Source organism: Xiphophorus hellerii, chromosome 7 (assembly GCF_003331165.1).
Source record: "Xiphophorus hellerii strain 12219 chromosome 7, Xiphophorus_hellerii-4.1, whole genome shotgun sequence".
NCBI lineage: Eukaryota > Metazoa > Chordata > Actinopteri > Cyprinodontiformes > Poeciliidae > Xiphophorus > Xiphophorus hellerii.
In genome coordinates, this window is record NC_045678.1 from 1,474,416 (window position 1) to 1,500,981 (window position 26,566).

The 26,566-nt window shown below is 37.7% G+C and overlaps 1 protein-coding gene across 2 annotated transcripts in view; it reads left to right on the top strand.

Moving 5' to 3' along the window:
- LOC116722872 (contactin-associated protein-like 5) overlaps window positions 1-26,566 on the top strand; it is a 209,399-nt gene that overhangs the window by 145,636 nt on the left and 37,197 nt on the right. For both annotated transcript variants that reach the window (XM_032567239.1, XM_032567238.1), the window contains 6 exons: window positions 3,014-3,170; window positions 7,449-7,576; window positions 10,074-10,244; window positions 10,949-11,167; window positions 20,673-20,912; window positions 24,924-25,145. In XM_032567239.1, the coding sequence (XP_032423130.1) occupies window positions 3,014-3,170; window positions 7,449-7,576; window positions 10,074-10,244; window positions 10,949-11,167; window positions 20,673-20,912; window positions 24,924-25,145 (1,137 nt within the window). The remainder of the gene's footprint in view (window positions 1-3,013; window positions 3,171-7,448; window positions 7,577-10,073; window positions 10,245-10,948; window positions 11,168-20,672; window positions 20,913-24,923; window positions 25,146-26,566) is intronic.

Here is a 26,566-nt window from a genome sequence, read left to right on the forward strand (position 1 = left end):
AATAAAGGATCTCTCTTTCAAAAGTTTTTATTTCATTAACTCAGTCAGCCTTTATTTGAGAGAAATCAGAAAGGAAAGTGGGTAATGAAGGAGAGGGAAAACATGCAACTAAGGTTATCATGGTGGGAATTGAATCAGCGACGGCCACATCAAGGACTAAGGTCCCCTGCACCACCACAGCACCTTGGTTGATACAGGATCTGTCCCTGGTGAGGCCTGCGTCATGACGTAGGACACAAATGTGGCCTTGAGCTTAATTGTTTCAAGAAAAGTCAAAGTAAAAGCTCCTTTAAGTTAAAGATTTAATTAACTTTAAGTTAATTGAACACAGGAATGTAAGTTGTCATAACTAAAGCAAAGGAATTGAGATTAATGTAAATAAGTCTATAACATGAATTACAACCCAAATACACTTTTGAGAGTATACTTTTTAGTTTAGAATGCACTTTTTAGTGGGTGTATAGGTGTGTATGTATTAGAGAGAGTTTGTGTGTGACCTTTGACCTGTTTTCTGGTATTTAAATGATTTTATAATTCAAGGGTCAAAAAAGACCCATAAGACAGTCTTTGTACACTAGTGGTGTACAGCCCACATGGAAACATAAACAAAAATAAAGTATCACTTTTTCTAATGATGGGGTTAATTTAGAAAAAGTCATGAAATTTTAAGTTGGAAAAAGTTAGTTTAAGGTATTTGTTCTGCAGCTAAAAATGGTATTGCGTCACTTTTGACCTGCAAGACAACACAAGGGATAAGCATAGTCTTAAAAGTAGACAGTATTTAAGTATTTAAATGTCTGCCTACATTTAAATAACACTGTAACAATATTTTTTAACACTAACCATGTCTATATTTCTCTCTTTAAAACACCTATAAAAAGTGTTCACTTCCTTGGATTTTTACCCTTTATTGTTCTTACAGATCATGACAAACAAAATTAGCTCTTTTAACAAATCCATTAATGTCCAAGTGAAAACAAGTTTCTAGAAAAATTATGACAATTAAATAAAATTATGTAGCATGAAATAAGTGATTAGATAAATGTTTACCTTCAACAGAAGTCCAGCAGTGCAGTGAATGTGTCTACAGTGATTGTAATATTGAATAAAATAAAAATTAAGGTAGGTAAGGTAAAGTAAGGTAATCTTATTTATATAGCACATTTTCAGCAACAAGGCAGTTCATAGTGCGTAATATAGAAAATGTTACAAAGACATATGGTTCTGGAAGGTCCACTCACTGTTTCATAAGTACTCCTGGCTACCATTACAGTATAAAGACTAAAGTACAAGCAATCATAGAAAAGGTTATTAAAAAAGTACTAGTCAGGAAATGGAGACAAAAAAGTCTCCAGAGGACGTTAAGAACCTGAAATCCTCTAGAGTTCAGTTGAATCATCATCAAGAAATGGAAGGAATCTGGTCCATGTGTAAATTTGATAAGATCAGGTCGTCCTCACAACCTGACTGACTGGAGAGACAGGACACCAGGTTACCATGGCTACGCTGAAGGAGCTACAAGCTTCAACAGTTGAGATGGAGAAACTTTTCAGACAACAACTGCTGGTTCTTCACCAGTCAGAGCTTTATGGGAGAAAACGATTGCTGAAGAGAACTCAGATCAAGACTCAACTAGAGACTCCATGGTCAAGTGGAAGAAAGTTCTTTGGTTTGACGAGAGTAAAATGGAGCTTCTGGGCCATCAGATAAGAGGTGATATGTGGTGGACACCAAACACTTCACATCACCACAAACACATCATGACTGTGAACCTTGGTGGTGGCAGTGTCAGTCTGTGGGGATGCTTCTCTGAAACTGGCCCTGGAAGGCTTGAAAAGCAGCAATATAGAGAAATCCTGGAGGACATTTAATGTTCATCAGCCACAGAACCACGACGTCAGAGAACTTTCATTTTTCAGCAAGACAACGACCTGAAGCATGCATCTGAAGCTACACAGAGATGGTGTGAGGATAACAAAATGAAGGTTCCAGAGATTGCTAAGACTTCAGTCTGAAAAAGAATTTGTGTCTGGAGTTGAACAGTTCTGTTCACAGCGGATCCCTCCAACCTGACAGAGCTGGAAGAGTTTAGCAGAAAGAATGGAGGAAAAGTGCAACCTGACGGAGACCAGTTCACACCGACTGCCTGCTGTGATAGAGCCAGAGGGGTAAATACTTAATGGTGACTGGAAGTGGGTGAATAATTATGCAGTTACTTGATTATGTTACATATTTTAATTTAATTGTCATTATTTAGTAGAAATCAGGTTTCACTCCGACATTAATATTTTGGCAGTTTTTTGGTCAAAAAAGCCTAATTTTGTTAATCATGATTAATTTGTAAAATGAGTAAAAGGGTAAAGCATCCAAGGGAGTGAATATGTTTATAGGCACTGTGTGTATTTCAATTAAACAATGTTGATAGTTTAATCAATATTAAACAATGTTGACTGTTTAATTGAAACAACATGAAGCAGCCTCTTTTTGCAGATATGTTAGCAAAGATGTATTGAGGTAAAAAACCAAAGATAGTTACATCATTTTAAAAGCCAAAGAAGAGGTTTTAGGATCATTGATGTTTCTAAGTTAATGTTAAAAGCAGATAAATGTTGTGACCTATGTCACCAAATATTCAACTTTTTTTTAAATGTTGTTATTATTCCTCCAGAATGTTTGTTGTTCTCCAGCACAACTAGCAACTTGGACATTGAATCTGGTTCCTCCCTGGTGCCCATCGGCTATAAAGTCAGAATTCTGAATTATAAGAAATGTCAGAATTATAAGAAAAACAGTCAAAATTCTGAAATTAAAATGAGAATTCTTCTTTTTCCTCTGTGACCCTAATCTTCTTTCTTATCATAATCATAGCATTAATTGCAGCAAAAGAAAGTATTAATGGTTTTCAGAACTAAACCATTATTGAACATTTAAATTAACCACTCTATTTTCTTGGAAATTTGTGATTTTTTTTGTGACAACCTCAAACATTCCTTTGGCTGTGTTTGTGCTGCAGATGGAAGCCCGCTGTCCTGGTGGCTGGATCGCCAAGGAGACAAAAGGAGTTACTGGGGGGGCTTCCTGCCTGGAGTGCAGCAGTGCTCCTGCAGCCTGGAGGAGAACTGTATGGACATGAATTACTTCTGCAACTGTGATGCTGACACAGACACATGGTATGCACACTACATTTAATATTTGCAGAATAAAGTCTTTTCTATTTTATTTTGATTTCCAATTAAATTTATTATTTTATTCTCTCATGTCAGACACGTTTTGAAAAAATATTTCATAAAAGCAGGTCTCACCCTCTCAGAAAGGAAACGTGTGACGACTGTCTTGTTTACAATCCATGGCTCCAGTCTTGTTTCTCTTGCAAGTTATCCTAACTGAATAAAACAGTATGGCTGTGTGTAAACGGCCACCATGATCAAAGCTGGGAGAATTCACTAAGTGACAGGGAAAAAGCTGCAGTGTCTCTTTGTCATGTTTAGCATGGTAACACTAGACTATTCTTTATGAAGGAACAGAACTGTGTCTCTCAGTGGCTTCTGGCTGCAGCACTGTTATGTTCATACATTTCTGATAACTGGGATTTATGTAAATAAATTGGAGCAGAGAAATGAGGCTTTGTGAACAGCATCTTTCACTGATGTGGCTCATTACCTATTTATCAGATTCTTAATGAATTTATTTATTAACTTCCATAATTATTAATATATGATTCTCATTCTAAACATGATAATAAACTCATATTTTATGTCATGGTCCATTATATTTAACACAGCAATTTGACAACAGCCTCTCTAATACAACATCTTTGGTCTGAGTTTTCTTCTTGTTTAATTACTTTTTTGTTTTTGTTTTTGTTTTTTTCAGTTTTAAGCTGACCAGTAAGTTATCACAGTTTTGTTTGGAAATGTGTTTATTTGGCTGTTTCTTTAGACCTACCAGCTTTTCTTAACACCATGACATTTTCAAACAGCTCAGAAAAAATCCCTAAGAAGCAAAGAATGTCATCTTTTCCTGTTCAGTGGTATCTCAGGTTGTTGACATTATCCTGAACCACATTTCAAATAAAGCATCATGATAGCTATTTGGCTGATCTAAAAACTATGCCAGCCATAGCAGAATAGACTGGGACAAGATAAAAACAGAGAGTCGCAAACAGAAGAAACTGAGCAGCTGCTACAGGGAAAACCAGTCTGGTGTTGCAGCATTGAAGGATGTCCATGCTGGCTCAGGAAAAGTTTGCTGTTAATGATTGGATTAAAACAGCTGGGCTACATTACACACATCCTCCCTTACATATTGCTTTATAAGATCAGCTCTGCTTGACTGTATTATATTGTAATTGCCTGTGTGTACGATTGGAATATATTTACAGATGTGCTAATAATCACATATCCTGGCAGAATTATTTTATTTTATTTTATTTTTCATTATTCTGATGCCTTTTCCTTTACTCATGGTTAGTTGTTGTGGGGAGTCATTTCTAATAAAATAATACTGTTTATAATCAAATAACAAGAATGAAACCTGATCACACCAAGATGATCCTTGTCAAGAGTGTACACAACATAAAGTTTAACATCGAGTAATGCCCACTCTAACTTCCATACTAAAGTGTTGTGAGGAAGTTGTTGGAGAGTTTATTTTTGGGGATGGGAAAACTCTTCTTGGCAAAAAGCTTCCCGTTCCTTTAGGTCTCTCATGAGCTGCAGGTCTGACAGGACAGTGAGAGGGTAGGAACCTTCACTCTACCTGCTGTAGCCAAGGACAGGTTGACTGGGTCTTCTGTTTTGGGACCAATGTCTAGCTGGACAGTCCAAGAAAGTCCATGATAAGACAAGATCATTTATTTGTCTCCCATGGGAGAAATTTGTCTTAGAAGAAGTCACATAGCTGCAGTACAACAAGGACAAAACAGTACTACAAAGAAAATAACAATAAATACAATAACAAGCACAAATTATTAAATAGACATATATTAACTTTACCTGAGTGAAGGTGGCACCCCCACCTTCTTCAAATCAGACAAAATTGGTATCAAACGTTTGTTCTACGTTTGTGCAGGTTTGTGCAGCAAAAATTTTTTCCTTTGTGTCACTATCATTTTAAAAATATTAAGAAATGTATCTAGAGGTCATGAAAGGTCAACCACCCTCCCAACCTTCTTCAAATCAGACAAAATTGGTGCCAATCAACTCGACTACATTTGTGCAGGTTTGTGCAGCAACATGTTTTGTTTGTGGTGCTTTGGCTTTGAAGACATTAATGAAAGATAAAAGGTCAAAAGGTCAAATCAACCAGCCCTCTGACGACTAGTTGACCTCTGACCTCTATCATCAGAGGGCAACAAGAATCAGGCTAATTTCAGAGCAGTAGAGCACTTATTGGCTAGTTTAAGCATTTACTATTGCTTACATGAAACTGCACCATGAGAGAGTTGTGTGCTCATTTTCATGACCACCCGCTGCTTGATGGTGCAGCCTTGCATATGATTGTGTTTGTTCTACTGAAAAGTGAACAAACTATCCATGTTTTCTGTCAAAGTTTGAGCAACAAAAAACAGGAGTCAGGAACTGCTTCAATAAAGTATTTTATTTGAGTAGTTTACTTTAAAAAAAGGCTTTGGGTGTTGGTTAATAACATTTTACAGTGTAAATGTAAAATATTAAATTTTACATTTACACTGTAAAATGTAAAATACACTGTATTTGTATGAATTATTAAAAAGTCTAATAATTCATACAAAGTTCAGTTTTGCTTAATCTACTTGACAAAATTAAATTCACTTTACTTGAATTTTCTTTTTCATGTAATGAAATAAGTACCTTAAACAAAGAACAGTCTTGCTTGATAAACATAAATAAATTATGCAAATAGTTGCCTTCATTTTTTAAGTAGATAGAACAGAATATTTTTTATCATATCGTTCTTAGATTTACATGATTATATATTTCTATAGCCAATTCATCGCGATATGAATTTAATCTCTTTGTCTTGTAAAGTGTGCTGACTCCATCATTATGTTTTGTTAAGTATTTGGTTGGTAAATTTTAAGTTAAACTATGGACCCTTACTGACACCTAGAGGACATTGTTTACATATTTAATTTGGTCAGTCAAGCAGAACTCGTCCAGCTGTACGGTTGGTGTCTTCGTCTGTCCTTCAGACACGTTTGTTCCTTGGACACTATTTGTCTGTAAGTTCATTTTATTAATCGTTATTCCAGCATTTTGTAATATTTTGTAGAAAAGTTTTACGTTTCCCAACCAATATTTAAAGCTACAGTGCATCGTTAGCTAATTGGAGAGAATTGGGAGTCACGTGTTTTCCTAGTTGTTTTCTGTATCTGTAGCTGATGTATACTTTTGTGTTTTGTTACAGTTTTACAAACAAAAATAAAATAAAGGAAAAGAAAAGAAAAACAAACCAGCTAAGAGTTGCAAAATGAAACAAGAAAACTATCAAGGACTGGATTATTTTTAACTCAAGTGTTAGCTAGCTGTCTAGCTTTGTAAGAGCAACACATCGTGAGGGCAGCATATAAAGTGTGTTGAAATTACATCTTTTGTATATCTTAAGTGAACGGAACTGCACTGAATCACAGTATAGATTCTCAAAATAATAAATATAACCTTAATAATGACCTCCATATTGACTCTTTTGGATATGTGATGTTGTTCTAGTAATCAAAATGAACATCCGGATGAAGCATTTCGTAATGTTCCACAGTCTGAGCTTGGTAGCAGTACCAAAAAGCAAATTAGCAAACATGAAACACAAAAATGAAAGAGTGGAAAGATAAATCTCTCTCTCTCTTTCTGTCTGTGGTGTGGTCATGAACTGCTGCCCAGAAAAAATATATTGCATCAGTGAAACTTCCACCATTTGGCTAATTAGGCATTTAAGTGCTGACTTGCTCAACAAATATCACAGTAAAAGCAGCCATGTTTCCCCACACCCACTGAACATTTGCATTTTCTTTCTGGAAAGGTACCCGTGTCATGCCGCATTTGGGTCGAATCCTCTATTCACTCATAGCAGCTCATTTAGTCTTTTGATATGAGAAAATTCATTAACATTTCATTTGACAGCGTTTCCTTTAAAATAATTAATTACAGCACAAGTCAGATATAATGCATTACATTTATGAATTACATTCATTATGTCATGAAGGAATGGAAGTGAATAATTATTTCTGTGTGGATTGGAGTGAAAGGTTAATTTAAGGCGCTGGGCGGTCGGAGCTGTTGTTTACAGCAGGGTAATCCTCTCCAAAGCTTCCCTGATTCCCTAGCGCTCATATTTTCACTGGCACTTGTTTACATTATGAAAGATTCATTTCTTTAACTATAGACTGTACATTCTATGACTGTTGAAAACAGTTGACAGTCTCTGAAGACATTGTTGAGCTAATATTTCTTCTGTTTCCCTGTCTGTCTCAGGACTAATGACACAGGCATCCTCTCCTACAAAGACCACCTTCCAGTGAGTCAGATTGTGATCGGAGACACCAACAGGACTGGATCGCAGGCTGTCTACCATGTCGGCTCTCTGCGTTGTTATGGAGACAGTAGGTGATCACCTCAGCGCTGCAGCTGCCGTGCCAGATTTGGTTGCAGATGGAGACAGATTTGAGACAAACAATGTTCAGACCGCGTCTCTCAGACTCGTGCTTTTGTGTTTGTCAGTGGATAAAGAGTTAGGAGTCCTTCTGCCGTTCTAACAAATCTAACAACAGACAGAGGAGTATACCGTTTGAATCCCTTCTGATATATACGTATATATGTATATACCGTCTGAATACATGTACATTCAGACGGTATGCTCCTCTGTCTGTTGTTAGATTTTATATACAGTACAGACCAAAAGTTTGGACACAACTGTGTACAGTACAGACCAAAAGTTTGGACACAACTGTGTGTCCAAACTTTTGGTCTGTACTGTATATAAAATCACAATTTTAATGTTGAGTATCTTGACACTGAAGCAGGTTTTCTAAGTGCACTGTTATCCAATCATGTCCTTTCATGGGTTATGCAGGTCATGAAGGGCTAAGCACACTCTTAATTCTGTGTCTCACCACTGCTTTAAAACCAAGGATTAAAAATCTCCTAGTTCAAGAACATAACGCTAGATAGTTTTCAGTGAACACAGTTCAGGAAGTTACGCTACAAAGTCAGGTCTGTGTAGGTTTTGCTAATATGGAAGGATATATGAGTAGCATATGCAGCAAACTGGAAAAAGTATGAAGTGTCTTGTTATGTCCAAAACACAAACCACATTTTCCATGGATTACAACAGCATGGCTGTGTCTTAAAAACTGACCTGCCTGCATTCCACATCTGTCACTCAGGGAAAACATCTGGAGCATTATGGAAAAAATAAAATCCCACAAACTGTTCAGCTGCTTAAATCCTGAAAACATTTTACTTGTAAACCTTCGACAGCTGGTCTTCTCATTTCTAAAACACTCTAAAAATGAGCTGATGGAAAACAGGGGTAAACATTATCCTGTCACAGTTTTAATAAAACGCTGGTGTGGATTCTCAGTCATCCAGGACACAACAATGCGAAGTGTTTACATAGAAGGCAGCAGGAGAAGCAGTTGCCTTCTACTCAAGCACTCAGAATCTAAATCGAGGTTTGGAGAAACACTCTTGTCTTTGCAATAAAAATAAAAAAAATTCACAAACAGGTTTTTTAAAAATATATTTTCCATTAAGTATCATTTGAAATAGAACATCTTGCATATAAATAATATGCACAGGATCACCTGAACATATTTAATCATCTGATCAGGACTTGTTCTTTTAGAAGTTTGAGATGTAAAGTCGTTTGCTCAGTGAGCGCTGATGGAACCAAACGATAAAGAAGTCTTTTCTTTGGCTGAACACGGCTCAAGGGAGAAGTTTGTACTGTTTTACTGTGAAGTATTTTTTAGATGACTATGTTTTACTTTTTTTCTGAGTAAAAATGTTAGTACTGCTCTTACTTGAGTAGTCATTGTGGGTACTTTACCCACTTCTGCCATCTGCATGACAAGTCACAATCATTTAATCATTTATTTAACTTGGTTTGTTTACAAGAATAATAATACAGCACACAAATGGAGTGAATAAAAACAAGAACTGAACACATATTGAAATATATTGTAGATTATCTCTAAGGTTCAATTTTATGTATACATCAAATATACACACACACACACCTACACAGACCTCTATGTCTGTGAGTGAATTACACCTAAATTATGCAATCTCTGTAACCGTCAGCATGCATCTAACATAATCCTGGCTGCAGATTTATTAGAGCTTATCTCAGAGTGACAGTTCCCTGGCACTTTAATGTACAGACCACAAATCTAAAATAAGGAGCTACCTAGTAACTACTACAGCACAGACCTGCCATGAATTGGACCCTGCTGAAACATCAGTATCACTACCTACAGTTAAATATATTTTACATCTCAACAGACTAACACACTGCTGCTTCAAAATCTCCTTGGAATTAGTCTGAAATTTCAGCTGCCTGCATAAACAGCAAAATAAGCAGACAAACATTTATTTATTTATTTTACCAGAAGGATAAGGAGGATGTTTGTTGGAACCAGGGTCAGTATGGTGTGCCTGCATCCCGCTGTGGAAGTATTAAAATCATTTATCTGCCAGGCAGTTAGTAGTTCTGGTTAACTGCACAGCAGGTGAGTACTTGTGCAGATGTTAATGTACAATATACTGTATGGTTTGCTTGTACATACTCATTTATTATCGTTTGCCAAATATTCTGTAGAAAACGTTCAGTAATTTCAAACTTTTATTCACCGTCCATGTTTTAAAGATCACTGATATAAAATTTAACCCACCAAAAATGTGGTTTAACATACAGACAAGCTAATAAGTGATAGGAAGTTGACATCGGCTAAGTGTGTGTACCAAATTGTGAGTGTTTCAAAATGACTTACATATCATATGTTCATGGATGAATGGATGGATGAATTGACTGATTGATTGATTGATTGATTTGGACTCTCGTTTCATCTATTGTTGTTCTTCTCTTTCTTCTTCCAGAGTCTATATGGAACGCAGCGTCTTTCTACCAGGAGTCCTCCTACCTGTACTTCCCCACCCTGCAGGCGGAGCTAGCCTCAGACATCTCCTTTTACTTCAAGACTAGCTCTCCCTCAGGAGTGTTTCTGGAAAACCAGGGCCTGAAGGACTTCATCAGGGTGGAGCTGAGCTGTGAGTGAATACTTACACCACAATGAGAGTGATGCAGTACATCATGAGACATCAGCCTGCATGCCAGAGTGTCCACATGTAAAGAATGGCCACAAAAGCCATCAGCAGTATACTTTGCTCTTCCTGGGGAGTACTGTAGTTGACAGTTCAATTTCCCAGAGACTCAGCCTGTCAGGTTTGCACAGCATGATGTAATCCCAGTGGCACAGTCAACAGCAATAGCTTGCTGTCATGCACATATAAAAGCTTAATGAATTCGTCTGATGGGTAAAGTGGAAATAAAATTAAAAAAAAAACTCTTTCAGATTTATTGCAACAAAACATTAAATAAAATTATATGCTTACACAAAAGGTTTGAGCTCAACAGTAGAAATGTGCAAACACAAGTTAGAAGACAGCAGACGTGTTTAGCTCAAAACCATAGACAGTGCACTCAGGTGACTGTGGACTTCCTATTATTATAATCTGTTTTGTTCTCAAACCTGAGAGGGATGTTGTGTGGATATTTGGAGTCATTATGTATTGCTGCAGCATCAGACACATTGTAAAATATTGACAAGCTGTCAGCTAAGCCCCTTTGTAAATGTATGCGGGTCATCAAGTTTTCAGCAGCATTGTATCACGTTGCATCAGAAAGGCAGGATGGAGGAGAACATATAAAACCTCATATCACATTCAGTCTGATCTGACTTTGTGTCTCCCAGCTCCAACAGTGGTGACTTTCTCTTTTGATGTGGGCAACGGTCCGGCAGTCCTGTCCGTAAAGTCCCACCTCCCTCTGAATGACAGACAATGGCACTATGTGAGGGCAGAGCGGAATGTGAAGGAGGCCTCCCTGCAGGTTGACCAGCTGCCCCTTCGCCTCCTGCAGGCTCCAGCTGATGGACACCTCCGCCTCCGGCTCAGCAGCCAGCTGTTTGTTGGTAGGCTTTCCATCAAACTGATTTTTTTATTGCTACATTGAGGAAAAGCATTGTGTGAATGGCTAAAAGTTAGTATTATCAGCATTCTTATTTTGTAGGCTTCAGACATTCAGTTGAACATTTAGTTTTAGTCTAGCTGTGCTTTGTGACATGAAAATGTTCTCCTTTAGAACATTATCAGGAACTCGTGCTAACAGCTAATATGCTATATTTCTTTTAAGTCACTTTTCTATCATCTATTTTTTTTGCATTACAAATGATGCAAGTAAAAAATTATTTTTTTTACTATGTATTTAAATTTTTCAGTGTTTGTTTTTATGTTAAATTATATGGTGACCTTGAGTGTCAAGAAAGGTGCCTACAAATAAAATTTATTATTATTATTATTATTATTATTATTATTATTATTATTATTATTATTATTATTATTACTATTGTTATTATTAAGAGAGAAGATAAAAAAACTGCCAGAAATAATTTATACACTCTCACTAAAGGTGGGTTAGCTATTTTCAGAAAAGAGTCGTCCATCAGCTATTTTAGGGAAAATATTTGTCGATTGTCATGTGGTGCAGCAAGGGGACAAAATAGCTTGCTCCACAAAGTTGTAAAGTTCAGAGTAGTAGTTGCCATTTATTTTAGAAAACGTGACAAAATCAGAAGCAATGACCACATGGTAAAGAATATTTAAACTCATGGAAGTGTTTCACTCCCCTCAGTTTGTTGGCTGCAGTAAACTGAAAGTGAAACTGATGGCTACACGTACTATCTGACTTAGAGCATTAAATCTTAATTCCATAGTGGTTAGACTTATTGTCCGCCACTCATTTGCCGTTGCTTCTGTATTTTTATATTGGTGGTTGGAAAAATGACACAATCATTCAAATATTCTGGAAAAATTAAATGTTTTCTATATATTGTCAACACTAAGACATGTGCTGTGCAGTTTGGTGTGTTTCAATTCAGTTAGCACTAAAATAAGGTGATACACTCACCTACACTCTGACACACAATTAGTAGAGCCAGTGTTTACATGAGCTAATCAACCACCACTGTGTTCAGACGATCACTAATGATCACAATATAAACATCAAGACTGAAAACATAATAATGTAACGGGCTGAATGTTCTGTTTTGGGGGCTTACGTACTTTTTGTGTGGAAAATGTTTTTGTGTATTTTGGTGGTTATTCCTCTTGATACACTTGAAGGTAATATCTGCTCTGTGGACTCGTTGATCTGTTATCTGTTGGTTGCCATGGCAATGGGACTGCTTGTAGAGTAAAGCTGACACAGCGAGGAAAAGTGGAATTGAAGTAGTTTTGAGATGTTCTTCATTTGTTCTCGGTGTTATTTTACATTTTCTGTGGCACACTGAAGCTGCTGTAATATGGAGGACCAAACTAACACAATTATAAATAAAAGCAGAAATATATATATTGTGGCGGACACAAATGTTGCAGATTTTGTGTGTGCTTTCACGTTATTAGTGCATGTTGCTAGCTGCTACACTGATGATGTGTCTTTTGCCACCTACCACTGTAAACTTGAAGGTCCTGACCTTCAACCTCTTGCCAACATGCTTGCCACAAGTGAACTAGCACAACTTTTTCTTAAATTGAAGTTATTTCAAATTATTTTTGTTATTAAGATGTACCGTCAGTAGTAAAAACAAATGAATAAGTAATTCAGACATACAAGCATGCATACAATTAGTTATTGCACTGATTACTTCAGAAAGGTGACAAGACTGTTCCCAAAATTGCCTAGATTTTCCGACATCTAGATCCACATAACATATATTTTTCAAATTACCATCTGTTTGACAACAGCAATTTAAATGTGTTATTTAAATTAATTAATAATTTCTCAAAAGCAGTCCAAATCTACAGAAAATTAAGAAAAATGTTAAAATCATCCAGGTCATGTTACAGATGTGTCTATTAATCTAAAGGCTAACTACAGAGAATTACAGCAGATCGCCTTTTCACCTTTTACTCTTTTTTTAAAAAAAAACATACATTGAAAATCCATACCAGTGATGTCCAATGTAACATCTGAGACAAAAATACTCTGATTTGCAGTTATCTATATAGTTCAGGTAACCCTCAGCACGGCAGCAAACACTGCAGATACAATTTTGTTTTTCTGCAGGAATCCTCTCAGCCAGCCTCCCCTCCTCCGATTGTCTTAAATAGAATACTCTGTGTGTTAAAAAGGGTCATCCAGACCACTAAAACAGACATCAAGGGTGCTCTACATGCGTTAAGTGTCAGCATTTGAGAAGTTGGAAATGAGAAAATGTTGGCATCCATTAACCTCTGTAACCCTGGAACTGCGGTATCTTTGTTACAAATTAACCTATTTCAATGCAACACATCAAGGTATGTATAAAGTATTTAAGAGCACAAAATAGCTCAGAGAGGTGAATGTAATAAGTATCAGGTGTGATGCTGGAGGTCAAACAGGAGGTAGGAGAGAAGAAGAAAAAGTCCAGTTATTGCTCCAACCTGGAGAAAGAAGCAATAAATCAGAGGTTTTAGAGTTTGAGTCTTATCAGCACAGTCTGTCACACTGAGGATGGACAGAAGAAACCCGATGAAGGCCGACCCAGTGTTTGGGTGAAGTTCCTGGTATTCTACTCAATCAGTGGATCTGGCTCTATAATTAATGATAAGTACAACAGAAAAAAGAAGCCGTCCAACTGCCTTCCGGCACTTAGTAATACGCGCTGCAGCTAGTCTCTGACTTTGTCCATCTGCTGTTTGTTGCTGCTGATGAACAGTGGACAGATTGTGTTTTACTAGCAACAGCTGCTGCAACTGAGAAAGATGAGCTTTTAGAGGAATTACAACAACAAATCTGTAAGTCAAAACCACAACAGTTAGGACAAACATAACTGCAAGTAAAATACAGACTATTAGGAAGAAAACTATTAGTATTTTTGAATTTAAATCTGAATAAAAACTTCAGAAAGATTATTTGGAAGTGAATTAAATTACTCTGGTTAGCCTCCTTTCTTATTAATCAGAGAGAGAGAAAGATGAGAACCAAAACTAGAGTTCTTACAAAGTTCATGATGCTTTTTAAGAACTCTAGTTTCAGTTGAGAATCTGGGGGTCAGCGACAGAGGAACAGGAACCCTGGATCTGTAGGTTGACCGTGAGGCTGAAGGTACCAACGAAGAGGATTTGGTGGCTGTGTTTTGGTGTCCACAGGGTTGAAGCGCCAGACTTAGAGCTTGACGCCCGCAGGGCTGTGGCACTAGGAGAGCTTAACACTTGATAGCTGGCCTTAAAATTTCCCCCTTAAGACTGAGGTATGTCTTGAACCCATGTAGAGGCTTGGGAGCTGAGGCGAGTCTTGCTTGAGCCCCTCAGAGCTCTAGAGACTGGAGAGCACTGTGGAGCTCAGGAGCTAGCCATGCAGCTTGGAACCCTAGAACCAGTTCTACATAAGTAGCCACTGGAGAAACCTAGTAAAACTAAAGTAGCAAAAAATAACTAATAAATAAACATAACTAGAAACACTAAGAACTGAACTAAAGAAAAAAGGAACAAAATCTAAAACCAAATCAAACCCCATATATGACACATAGGCCAACTGCAGTTATGAAGGAGCGCTGATGTTTTAAAAAGCTACAGATTTTAATTAAAAGCAGTTAGATTATATTACACAGTTTCTCTTTAATTTGTTGTGTAAATGCCTTAATGTTGTGCAACATTCGTCGAGGACTAAGGCCTCCATACATGGGTTGTGCTTTATACCTGTGTCACCTCAGCACCCTTCTCTTATACTTCACAGAATGACTAATTATGTCACATATTTGTGATACATAATATATCCAAAAAATATTCTCTGATCAAATTAATAATACAATAAAGATAAATTCACTCTCGACCTTTATTGTGGTCTGCAGGTGTTGCTTGTGCATCAGAGTCACAGGAATACCAGAAACACAGTACAAAGGGACCAACTTGGGACTTTTGCTTGTAGAACAAAATGCAATTAATTGCATTAATGCCCCCCCGCCCCCCAAAACCCAAACATTAAGTCAGTTAACTGTAGACTAGCTTAAGATAAAATGGAGACTTGTTCTGATGTGAATGTGGTCCTGTTCATAGAAACGCTAGGATTATCTCTTTATCATGAGTCAGATGAGATAAATTACTGGTTCCAGCAAAGTAAAAGAATCCTCAAATAAAGCATTTGTACTTGGATGCATGTGGTATTGAATCAAAGTATGTTCCAACACAGAAGGAAAAGCACAATTATCAAAAACTTACTTTTTATAAATTAATCCAGAGTAAGTAAAGTGAGTGTTGATAGCAATTAGATGATAAAACAATGTGTATAATTTTAAATTAAAAACAATGTTTGCATTTACAGTGTACTAGGAGAAAATAATTTTACATTATGCATTCAAAAGCCGGGCTGCACAGTGGCGCAGTTGGTAGCACTGTTGCCTTGCAGCAAGGGTTCGATTCCCGGCCGGGGTCTTTTTTGCATGGAGTTTGCATGTTCTCCCTGTGCATGCGTGGGTTCTCTCCGGGTACTCCGGCTTCCTCCCACAGTCCAAAAACATGACTGTTAGGTTAATTGGTCTCTCTAAATTTTCCCTAGGGGTGTGTGTGTGTGTGTGAATGGTTGTTTGTCCTGTATGTCTCTGTGTTGCCCTGCGACAGACTGGCGACCTGTCCAGGGTGTACCCCGCCTCCTGCCTGGAACGTAGCTGGAGATAGGCACCAGCAACCCTCCCGACCCCATTAGGGACAAGGGTGAACAGAAAATGGATGGATGGCATTCAATAGCCCCCCAAAAATTTACATTTAGAGACTAAAATACATTTAAAATTATAATAGCATGGAATTATAAATATGTAAATATCTAATTTGACTGTTGGAAGATGTAATATTGGATTTTACTTAGATGAGTAATAAGATATTAAAGTTGCAGTAGGTGTAAGTCAATACACTTCATGCTAGGTGTGTCTTGTTGTAGCTATGAATTCTTCTGTATTATAAATGTTGAAGGTCACATCCACATCTGATTAGGTCCTGGCAATCCCTTCTAGTTTTATGTGGCCCCCTAACAGGTTGTGTAAATCAGGTGCCCCCTCCCCCTTTATTAAAAGGATGTAAAATTGATAATGATGTTCCATGGCTCTGATATTTGAGACATGATCTATATAAGTAAGAGAGAAACAAAAAGCAAGGTGGATAAGGTGGCTGTCTTTCTGTATTCCTCATGTGTCTCAGAAAAACGTAGCTCCTTTTATCTGTATGGGTGTGGTGGGAAACAAGAGGCTTGTAATGATATACCAATTTCACAAAATCTAATTTGTTTTATCGTTTTTCTTTTGTTTTCTTTTTCATTACTCCACTGGTTAAGATGCATGGCTATTGTCATTGATTTGTCACATATCTGCTGCGTTGTCTCCTCTGACATTTAAATGTGTCCTATTTAAGTGACACTCTTATAGGATGTCATAAAAATCATTTCCTTTCTTTTTAATAAAATCTCAATATAGGGAAGCTTCCCAAGGATCTAATAGCTCATTTACTTTAAAAATAATTTACTAAATAAGTGAAAGGACAGATAGAGGTGACAGTCCTCTGTGGGTCTTAAAGATAATTTCCATAAAGCACAAAGGGGCCATTTCATTTTTATCTAAGAAAACAAAGATATAGTGCACAGAGTCATTGATCTCACAATATTTTTGCACTTGTATTTCAGTATGTGCATTTTGATATGGAAGATAGTGCAAACACAACCTGGAAGTAATATTGTAAAGCATCTGAGATTTATTTCATGGCTAATCAAACAAACTGAATGCTAGCTAAATAACTACTTCATGTGTGTGGTGGTAAATATGAAAAGACTAAGGAGATATGTGGAACACAAACCAGGAAGGCTGGTGGTGTAGCTCTACAGTCCCCTTGGGATGCCAGTGCATACTGTCTCAGACATGGTTCAGAATACAGAAGTGATGGAGAATAAAACGAGCGGCGCCAAGGAAAATAAACAAACAAACAAACTGGCTTCGTCAGTTTTTACAAGAACCCAAAAGAATCCCAGGCAACGGGCCAATGCCCCGAGTTTTCTGTTAACAGAGCGTGGACACAAATGTTCTACACAGCAAGTCACCTTCCAGATCATTCCAGAGTCCCTGACAGCTGTGATAAATCTAGCGTCACATTTGGTGTGGAAAAGGTACAAAAGTTAATGTTACAAACAAATCAGAATAAAGTGGGGATTCTATTATATGCAGTCATAATCATTAAATTCCATTCCTACTAGGCTTGATTGTCAGATTAAATGTAGGTGTTGAAAGTAAAAAGCTTGAGGCAGGAAGTAAACATAATTATGATTGAGCCAACATGTCTGCACCGAAATTGCTATTCTATAAGACTCATGTACAATAATGTTCTGTGATGTGATGGACCTGTGCAGGGTTTACCCCACCTTTCACCTTGTGACTAATAGCGATAGGCACCAACCTCCTCACTCCCACATGACTCATAAGGATCAGCAGGTACACTGTTGACCTGAAAGCAGAGCATCATTCATTATCAAGCAAAGTCATAAAAAACATAGAACAATTCTGACTAACAGGAGCGATTCCTACCACTAATCGTTCAAAGGAATCCAATCGCTAGTGAAAAACACATCAACACTCAGCAGCTATAACTTAGTTTCCTCTGATCATATAATGTTGCTGGAGTTGTTTTCTTTCCACTGGTATCTGCAGCTTTTCTTTTGAGTGACTAGGTTTTAAGCCGCTTTCCCATCATTATTTTTAACACAATCCTTTGGTAAGCTAGCTGTAGCATCACACTTTGAGCTCACATCTCGGCAAATAAACGGTTGTTTACTTGCAGTACCTCACGGACCACTAGGGGCCGCCTCCCAGACCACCTGTTGTTCCGAGGTCCACAGATTGAGAAAGACTGGTCTAAAGTAATACCGCAATTTTCTGAGACATAGAAGTTTGGGTATGATTTACATAAGCCATAATCATAAAAATGCAGAAAAAAGGTTGAAATATTTTACTCTGTGTTTTTATTTCTAAACAAAATGGCTGTTTCACCTTTTGAGAAGACTAGCAAGAAATACTGCACCTTAATGCGATATTCTCTTTTTTAGATGTACTAAAATAGATGGATGTAATATTCTTATCTTAAAGGTTGTGTTTTCACTAATATAAGTCGAAGGCATCATACATTTTTTTAAGGTTTTACTGGCTCTAGTGGCCTTTATTTTGACAGTGAATCAACAGGAAAGTGGGTAATGAGAGAGGGGGAAGACACGGGGTAAATATCATCAGGCTGGGACTTGAACTTGTGATGGACTCATCAAAGACTAAGTTGTGCTTTACCCCTGCACCGCCACAGCACCCCAAGAAGATATGATAATAAACAGAAATAAAACTTTGAAGACATCCATTACTGCAAATTTAACCTATAATGTATTTCACTTAGTCATTGAGTAAATGAAATGAGCTTTTAAGTTACATTATAATCTATTGAATATGACTGTATATCTACATGATGATCAGTCAATATTTTACATACAGTGGATATTTCTTAGCATATTTGATCACTTTCAGAGGAGTTAGTAACAATGAGGGACCAGACCTTAAAATAAACTCCAATCTCAACAATCTCATAGCATTTGATCCTAGCTTTTTTATATAAATGTATTTATTTATTTAAAAAAAAAGACTTACATCACCATCTCATTCTGATTTACAAACAAACCTAAAGTTGTTTATACTGAAGTCACCACTAAGAATAGAAAACACATATAAATAGGTACAGAAACAGATGAACACATACTTAAGGTTTAAGGCTTTGTAGCAAGGTGAATAACAGGCCTGGAGGCAAACACATAGCAAAGTGGCTTTCCACTATCATGTATGGGAGAATGATTAATACAGTAGCTGTAATTCAGGATATACCACAAGGGACTATATAGAGATTTGGTAGGTAGTGATGACCAGAATGTGATTACTGTTGTCAGGACATGTGAGAGGGAGCAGCAACAACAATGTAAAGATGAGCTGCTGAGTGGGCTGCTCATCCCATACCGAGGGACTAACAGCCTCGGCAAGAAAGAATCATATCATTTGTTTCATATTTCACTTTCATCTTAAGCTATCCAAGAATGTTTGCTTACCTTTTATAAATCATTGTTCATACCAAAAGTAAAGAGGATGTGTTTTAAAAAGATATGTCTTCATTCAAATGGATGAAAATTTTACAATTGTGTTTTTTATTTATTCCTGTTAATTTATGTATGGATAGTAGTGAAGAATACTTTAGAATACTTTTGACTTTCATCAGACCACAGAAAAGAGCACAACACATTTAAAGTACTTTATTGGTGTCAAAATGTATCAACATTGTTAACTTAGCTGTACCAGTCTTTACCTGCAGCTGCTGACCCCAACAGCTGCTCCGAAACACATTCATGAGAAGTGGCGCAGAAGGCTGGGACATTTTTTCTTTGTTATGTTTCCTTTTTTTTTATTTGTTTTTGTGGGGCTTTGATTGTATATCAAGTCAAATTTTTAGGTTGGGTCTGCACCCAACCTAAAATTCTATTCCCAAAATGGCATTATCCATATTTTTGGATAAACGCATATCTTGTTAACCATCACAGAATTTTTAGCAAATTCATAATAGTCTATGAAAGTACATGTTATTTTTTCATGTGTTTGTACACTAAAAATGGTGATGAAGAGGACAAAAGGTTTATACGAGTCACTGAAACAGCTGAGACTTAAATGTTCTAAAAATTCCCAACAGTTGCATCAAACTCCGTAGATTTGATGCAAGAGAAATGAAACAAAACATCCATTTGTCTCTCAGTAGTATCAGAAGCCTTTTTATCCATTCAGCCTGTGAAAAATGACAACTGTGGGTCATGCTGTAATAAGAATTCTGCTACAGGGACCTCAGTGGGGAGAAGGGTTAATAGCACTAAAAACAGCACAGACACACTGCAGCACAACCTGTAACACTGGTAGGTAGAATTCTACTTGAAAGAGTTTGAATTCAGATGAGGGAATGTATAATGAATGCATGCTGCAAATACAGGCAGAGCTTCTCTTCATCTGAAACAATACAGCATTTAACAAGCTTCATTTATCAGCCTTAAGGGATTGTGAAAGGAGATTATGCCTTTAGGTTTGTGATTTTTTTTCCCTCTCTCAGATAAATTACTATCACAACTGTATGATTTATTTTCCATCCAAAGTCATCAGTCTTCCATCTCTGGGAGGGAAAACCTGGAGTGAAGAAGTACAGTTTGAGTTTCTCTCTAAAACTGATGAAGGAAAATAGTTTGTACCATTAGTCTAGATGAGGTTTTTATCCTTAAATGCTTAAAATGTTTCTCTAGTTTCATACTGGTTGTTTATGGTATGGAAGCTTTATAAATAGCCATAGCTATAAAGTTACTGCAGAATCTTTTTTTTCATCTAAATGGTAATATGTTTTCAGGGGGCACAGCGTCCCAGCAGAGAGGCTTCTTGGGCTGCATCAGGTCTCTTATGGTCAACGGCATGACCTTTGACCTGGAGGAGAGGGCTAAAATGACCCCTGGGGTGAGCTCTGGCTGTCCAGGGTACTGCAGCGGCTCCAGCAATCTTTGTCACAACCGAGGCCGCTGCATCGAGAAGAGCAACGGTTACATCTGCGACTGCTCACAGTCTGCATATGGAGGAGCCACCTGCAACCAAGGTGAGTCCCACTCTGTGAGTGTGTAAACAAAAGATACACAGTGTAATTCTTTTAATCAATTAAGGTTGATTGTAGCAAACAGAAAATCAATCACTGTCAAGGTTATTCCATTACAGAGAACCAATAGGAATACGAGCAATGCAAGAGACAATTAATACCTGTCCCTACTGCAGCGTGTGAAGGCATTTAAAATGCATTAGAACAAATTATCTCCTGCAGTATGGGCACAGCCTGCACAGACTGGAGAGGAGTAGGCTGAGCAACCTGCAATCTGACCAAGTGACAAAGAAACAAAGTGAACACTCTGTGAGAACACAGATGAAAACTCCGCCTGAAGCTGTGGCGAACCACTCTGCACAGTTCCACTGTTTGCTGCTGCTTATGAACCGAGATCTGAAAACAGCAGGAGCTTCAGCTTTTTCAAAAACCTGCTTCTACCTCCATTTTTATAATACAGAGTCATAAAAAGAAGTAAATTAGAGCCTTATTCTCTTTCCTTTAGGAGGGAACAGAAGATCAGGGCGATGGCATCAAAGAGAGTATCAATTTTGTAAAACAAACAAAAAAAAACCTGCTTGTGGTATGAACAATTTTAGCCCAAAACTTTACATTCTCTTTAGGAAATCCATGCCAAAACCTCTGTTTACAGCTCTGTTAATCACTAAGATATGATGCTTTTAAATGTCTTTCTGAATATACTAAAGATCAGACCGTCACACAAACCAGAAGAAGGAAGATACAGATACAGAAATCTGATTAGTGCACTTCAAAAACTTATTTTGATATGTAGAATATAGGATGGCATTTTTTTTTCATATTTTCCAGAATTTCTTACTTTTTTTTAAATTTAAATTTAAATTTCCAAACAAAATATAGTAAAGTTTAAAAATCTTGATTATAAATGACCAATGGTTTTCCTGTTGGGATGCATTGGGACCCCTCCTGGTAATCTAGAGAGTGTCATTACGGAGAGGGCTGTTTGAGTCTTTCTGTTACCTCGTCTGATAAGGGAAAGACAATGGTGATTATTGATTAATGCAGTAATGAAAATGAAGCACCATTGATCGTTTTGCAGTAAATTTGAGCATACCATTAAAATGTATTTAGATCTAGATGGTATTTTTAGAGAAATCTAGTATGTATAATTTCCTTTGGTTCTTCATTGTACTCACCCTCCTCAGGGTACACTGAATTAGTCATAAAAAACTATTTAATAGGCAGGGAGTGTGTGGTCAAAATTCACCAGCACAGCAGATGGAATTGTGCCTTTCTGTGGGGCAATCTATGTAGATCTAAAAACAGGCACAGCCAAACTATTTCACTAGTGAACAAAGCAGTCAACATTGAACAGAGCAAATGAAGTATTGAGTCACCTGAACACCTTCCTCATCAACACAGGCTGTGGACAAACCTCACCAGCTGGTTCTGTTGGACCCAGCTGAGGTAAAACAAGGATGTATTTGTTTATGGACTGCTGCTACTCTAGCTGTTTGGCTTACAATCAGACAATCATTTATTTTATTGAGATAATTTTTAGTCAAGGGGTGGTGCACATTAATCAACATCATACAATGTAAATTTGCCCAAGTTAGCTTAAGTAAGCTCATTTTCATCTGTGTGAATGAGACGGAATCATTAAAACCCAAAATAAGACTCCCAGCTGTAGGATCAGTTCCTAGTGTGTACAGAAGAGGGAGGGGTTGATTTATTGCATCTCATCATGGAACTCCAGCTGAAGAATGGAAGACAGGAAATGTTCATTCACAACTCTGATTCAGGGGCTGAAAAAAACCACAGTGACCAGCTAAACCACAATTGCACTTGAAATCACTATTGTATCACGCCATTGTGTGACATTGGGAATAACACATCCCAAAGCTTTGATCAGATTTCAGTTTTTCCTTTCTTTCTGTCCTTACAGCAATCATCTGAAATTCATCTGAAATGCTGGTGAAATACTATGATGGCTGGTTACAGGAAGCCAGATATGAATGACTCCTAGATTAATACTTTTCTGCATCTGTAAAATAAATACTAAACTACACAGATATTTTTAGATTACAGATATTTTAATCATATCATAACAGATTAATATTATATTAATCTAGGGTTGTCAGTGTTAACACGTTAAGTCATGCTATTCAATCTGTTAATATTACTATTATTAATAAAAACTTAATATTACATTACATTACATGTTTGGTTTGAGACCATGAAACATTTTTAGAAAACATTCATACAGTGGTGGTTTTTGATATGGGCTTCATGGGCAATCTGATTCAGGGGCTGAAAATTGCCCAGGACGACGTCATAAAGGGGTGGGGTACCAAGATCTAGAAAATGAACTGTCTTTCATCTATCAGTTGACCTCTTAACAAGTTTGGTATTACTTGTTTGTATGTGTAGTGGAGTAAATTTACCGTAGTTGCTGTAGCGTACAGGGAGACTACATTACTTGATTGACAAAAATGTTTTAGAAATGTTTGCATTTGAATTGGTCGGAGTGAAGCAGGAGGGGCTTGCACAGCTGTGTGCTTATTTGTATTTCAAGCTTGCAAAGTTAGGCACAGCAATTAATCATGATTAATCACAGTGCCAATGTGGTTAATCTGATTACATTTTTTAATGGATTGACAGTACCAATTTAAACTTGAAATTAAATTATATCAGAATTATGTAGTGCTTTTGAAGACACTCAAAGATGCTTTATAATGAAACCTGTCATCATCATGATGATGGCAAGCTACTGTATTGTAGCCACAGTTGCCCTGGTTTTTTTTTTTAAGAATCCATGACAGTACTACTGTGTCATAAGTGAACTATTTTTAAATCAAGCAAACTAATATTGAATGAAGACATTCAAAGGGTAATGACCTTTAAAAATTTGATTCTTAAATGTGATCTCAAGTCACTGTATGCTTTTATTTTGCTGAGCTTTTCTTATTATTTTGCACACGCACACACACCCCCACACACGCATACATCAGACATCAGAGCTGCGGTTGCGGTAAAATCCCCCTTTCTTCATTTTGTTTCAGTAGTTTTGTGTGTATGTAAGGGTAGTGGTGTGTGTACAGCTGTGGCAGCCATCAGTGATGTGCAATGGGGACGCAGTCGCCTCATCTTGATCCATTTTACCGCTGTGTGCTGGCAGCAGGGACTATGGCACTACTCAGCCACTCTCAATGCAAATATGTTGTTGCAGCAATGTAAATACAGCTGTGAGCAGAGTGTACCACCATACTCTCACTCCTACTCACCCCCATCATCCTTTATTCTGGAGAAAAAACTTGGATTTGAAGATGGCATTTGATCTTATGCTTGAAAAACAAAAGAAATCAGTCACTCTGCAGCAGTACCTGCTTATATTAGTGCAGCACAATGGCTCTGTGGCGAAGTCCTCATTATCATCTGTTTGAAGAAACTCTCTTATATGTGTGGAATCATAAAGTTTTAGGAGAACTTTGGGTTTCCTCTGTTTTTCAACCCTCCATCACAGTGGTTATATAACATCAACACAAGGAAGGCTGATCCTGCATGCTCTACTTTCAAGGCTTGTTTTAACGTGCCATGCTTGTCTGGGAGGACAGGCTCGAGAACTGTGCCAATTTTACACATCAAAGTTGTTTGTAGGTCTCAGAAAGTAGCACTGGATGAGGGAGAAAGAAGCTGTGTAAAGGCTTCTGGGCCCTCAGAGAGATCCGTCTGATAAATTGCCCCAAGTGATGAGACATGAAATACGGCAACTCTTTTGGATGTAACCAGGCTCTGCACGATGGACACTAATGTTGGCTATTTTAAGATTGTGAAATTCCCTCCAGTCATTGTGTGCTTTGTTTTTATAGCACTATGTCTTTCAAGAAATTTGTTGTTTTGGGTCTGTTGATTTATCCTTTGATGTAATTTAAATGCCCTGTTGTTTTTTATTTCAACTGTAGGTGCAAATTAACCTAGACTTTTGAACTCTGTGCTGATAACATTGCTGAGGTTTTTCTCCTTGTGTCCCTGCAGAGGTGTCTGTGTCCTTTGACAGAGATTCTTCAGTGACCTACACCTTCCAGGAGCCCTTCTCAGTGATGCAGAACAGAAGCTCTCAAGCTTCTAGTGCATTCACTGAGAGCAGGGCCAGAGAGAACATGGCCTTCAGTTTCGTTACCTCCCAGAGGCCAGCCATGCTGCTGACCGTCAGCACCTTCACTCAGCAGTACATTACAACCATCCTGGCCAGAAATGGTAAGAATGGATATAAAGAAACAAATTTACATCTGAGATAAATAATAGCAATGAACTATGGCGTATGAAAAAGTGAAAATGACAGTTTGACAGTTCTATATCTTACAGATTTAAAGTCTGGACAATGTCTATATTTGTGTTTATCTGTCTGTGTTTCATTTTTTCTTCATAATCCAAAATGATACAGACACATCTAAATAATCCATCCATCCATCCATCCATCTTCTTCCGCTTATCCGGGGTCGGGTCGTGGGGGTAGCAGCTTCAGAAGGGAGGCCCAGACTTCCCTCTCCCCAGCCACTTCTTCTAGCTCTTCGGGGGAATCCCGAGGCATTCCCAGGCCAGCCGAGAGACATAGTCCCTCCAGCGTGTCCTGGGTCTTCCCCGGGGCCTCCTCCCGGTGGGCTCGAGAGGAGCCAGTTGAGGTGGCTCGGGCATCTGGGCATCTAAATAATCTCTCTGAAAACACAAAAAAGTTCCCAGAAGGGATTGTTGAATTTGGATGTTTAATGCACAACTTCAGCAGGTCTGAGTCTCGCAGAACCTGCTGGGTTTTTACCCACAGTAATCTTATGAAAAACAGGAAATATTTAATGAGCGCTCTGCACCAGAGCATTATGTTTTTTTATTATTTGCCCAATTTTTTAATCATTCTGGAGAGTAAGGGTACTCCTGACTGAGTTTTCAGGGTGGTAAACAGCAATCTGCAGTGACTGTTGCTGGGAACACATTGTGTTTGTAGCCCTAATATCAATGGAATAAAACCCTTCTGTTCTTAGGTAAAGCACCCAATACTTTGCCAGGTGGCAAGATGTTAAGCGACCTGTGGAAGGGATGTCTCAGAATGTAGAGGGTGTTCTTTCAGAATTTTCTTTAAAAATTATTTAGTATGTCCTTACTGAGTGATATAGGTGCTTTGGATGCTGTCAGTAGTACTTCATGTATTTACTAATCTGGTCCTGTTCAGAGATGGTAGTAACATGTTTTCTGATTCTGATAAAACTCTTTATCTCTGTTCAGTTCCCCACTTTATATACACACAAATACACCTGACAGAGTGAGCTATCAGCTCAGATGTCATATGGGAGAAGGAGAATTAAAACTGTGTGACTTCTCAGAGCGCATTGCCAGTGCACAGACACAACAGATTGTAACCCAATAAGCGTCACCACAGTGAAATAATTTGACAGCTTGCTGACACGGATCATCTGCTCTACACACCTGAATCTTGCACAGAGGGCTGCTTAATTGAGTAAATATGCATCACTGCTCAAGAGTTTCTATTGATACAGGGAAGACTTTACATTTTGGTTACCAAACTGGGTAACTTCCACTCAGAACTTGACCTGACCCTGCAGAGAAAGTTACCTGTGTCCTGTTAGTTAGTGATAAAGCTAGTCCCAAGTTGTCCTTCCTCATCT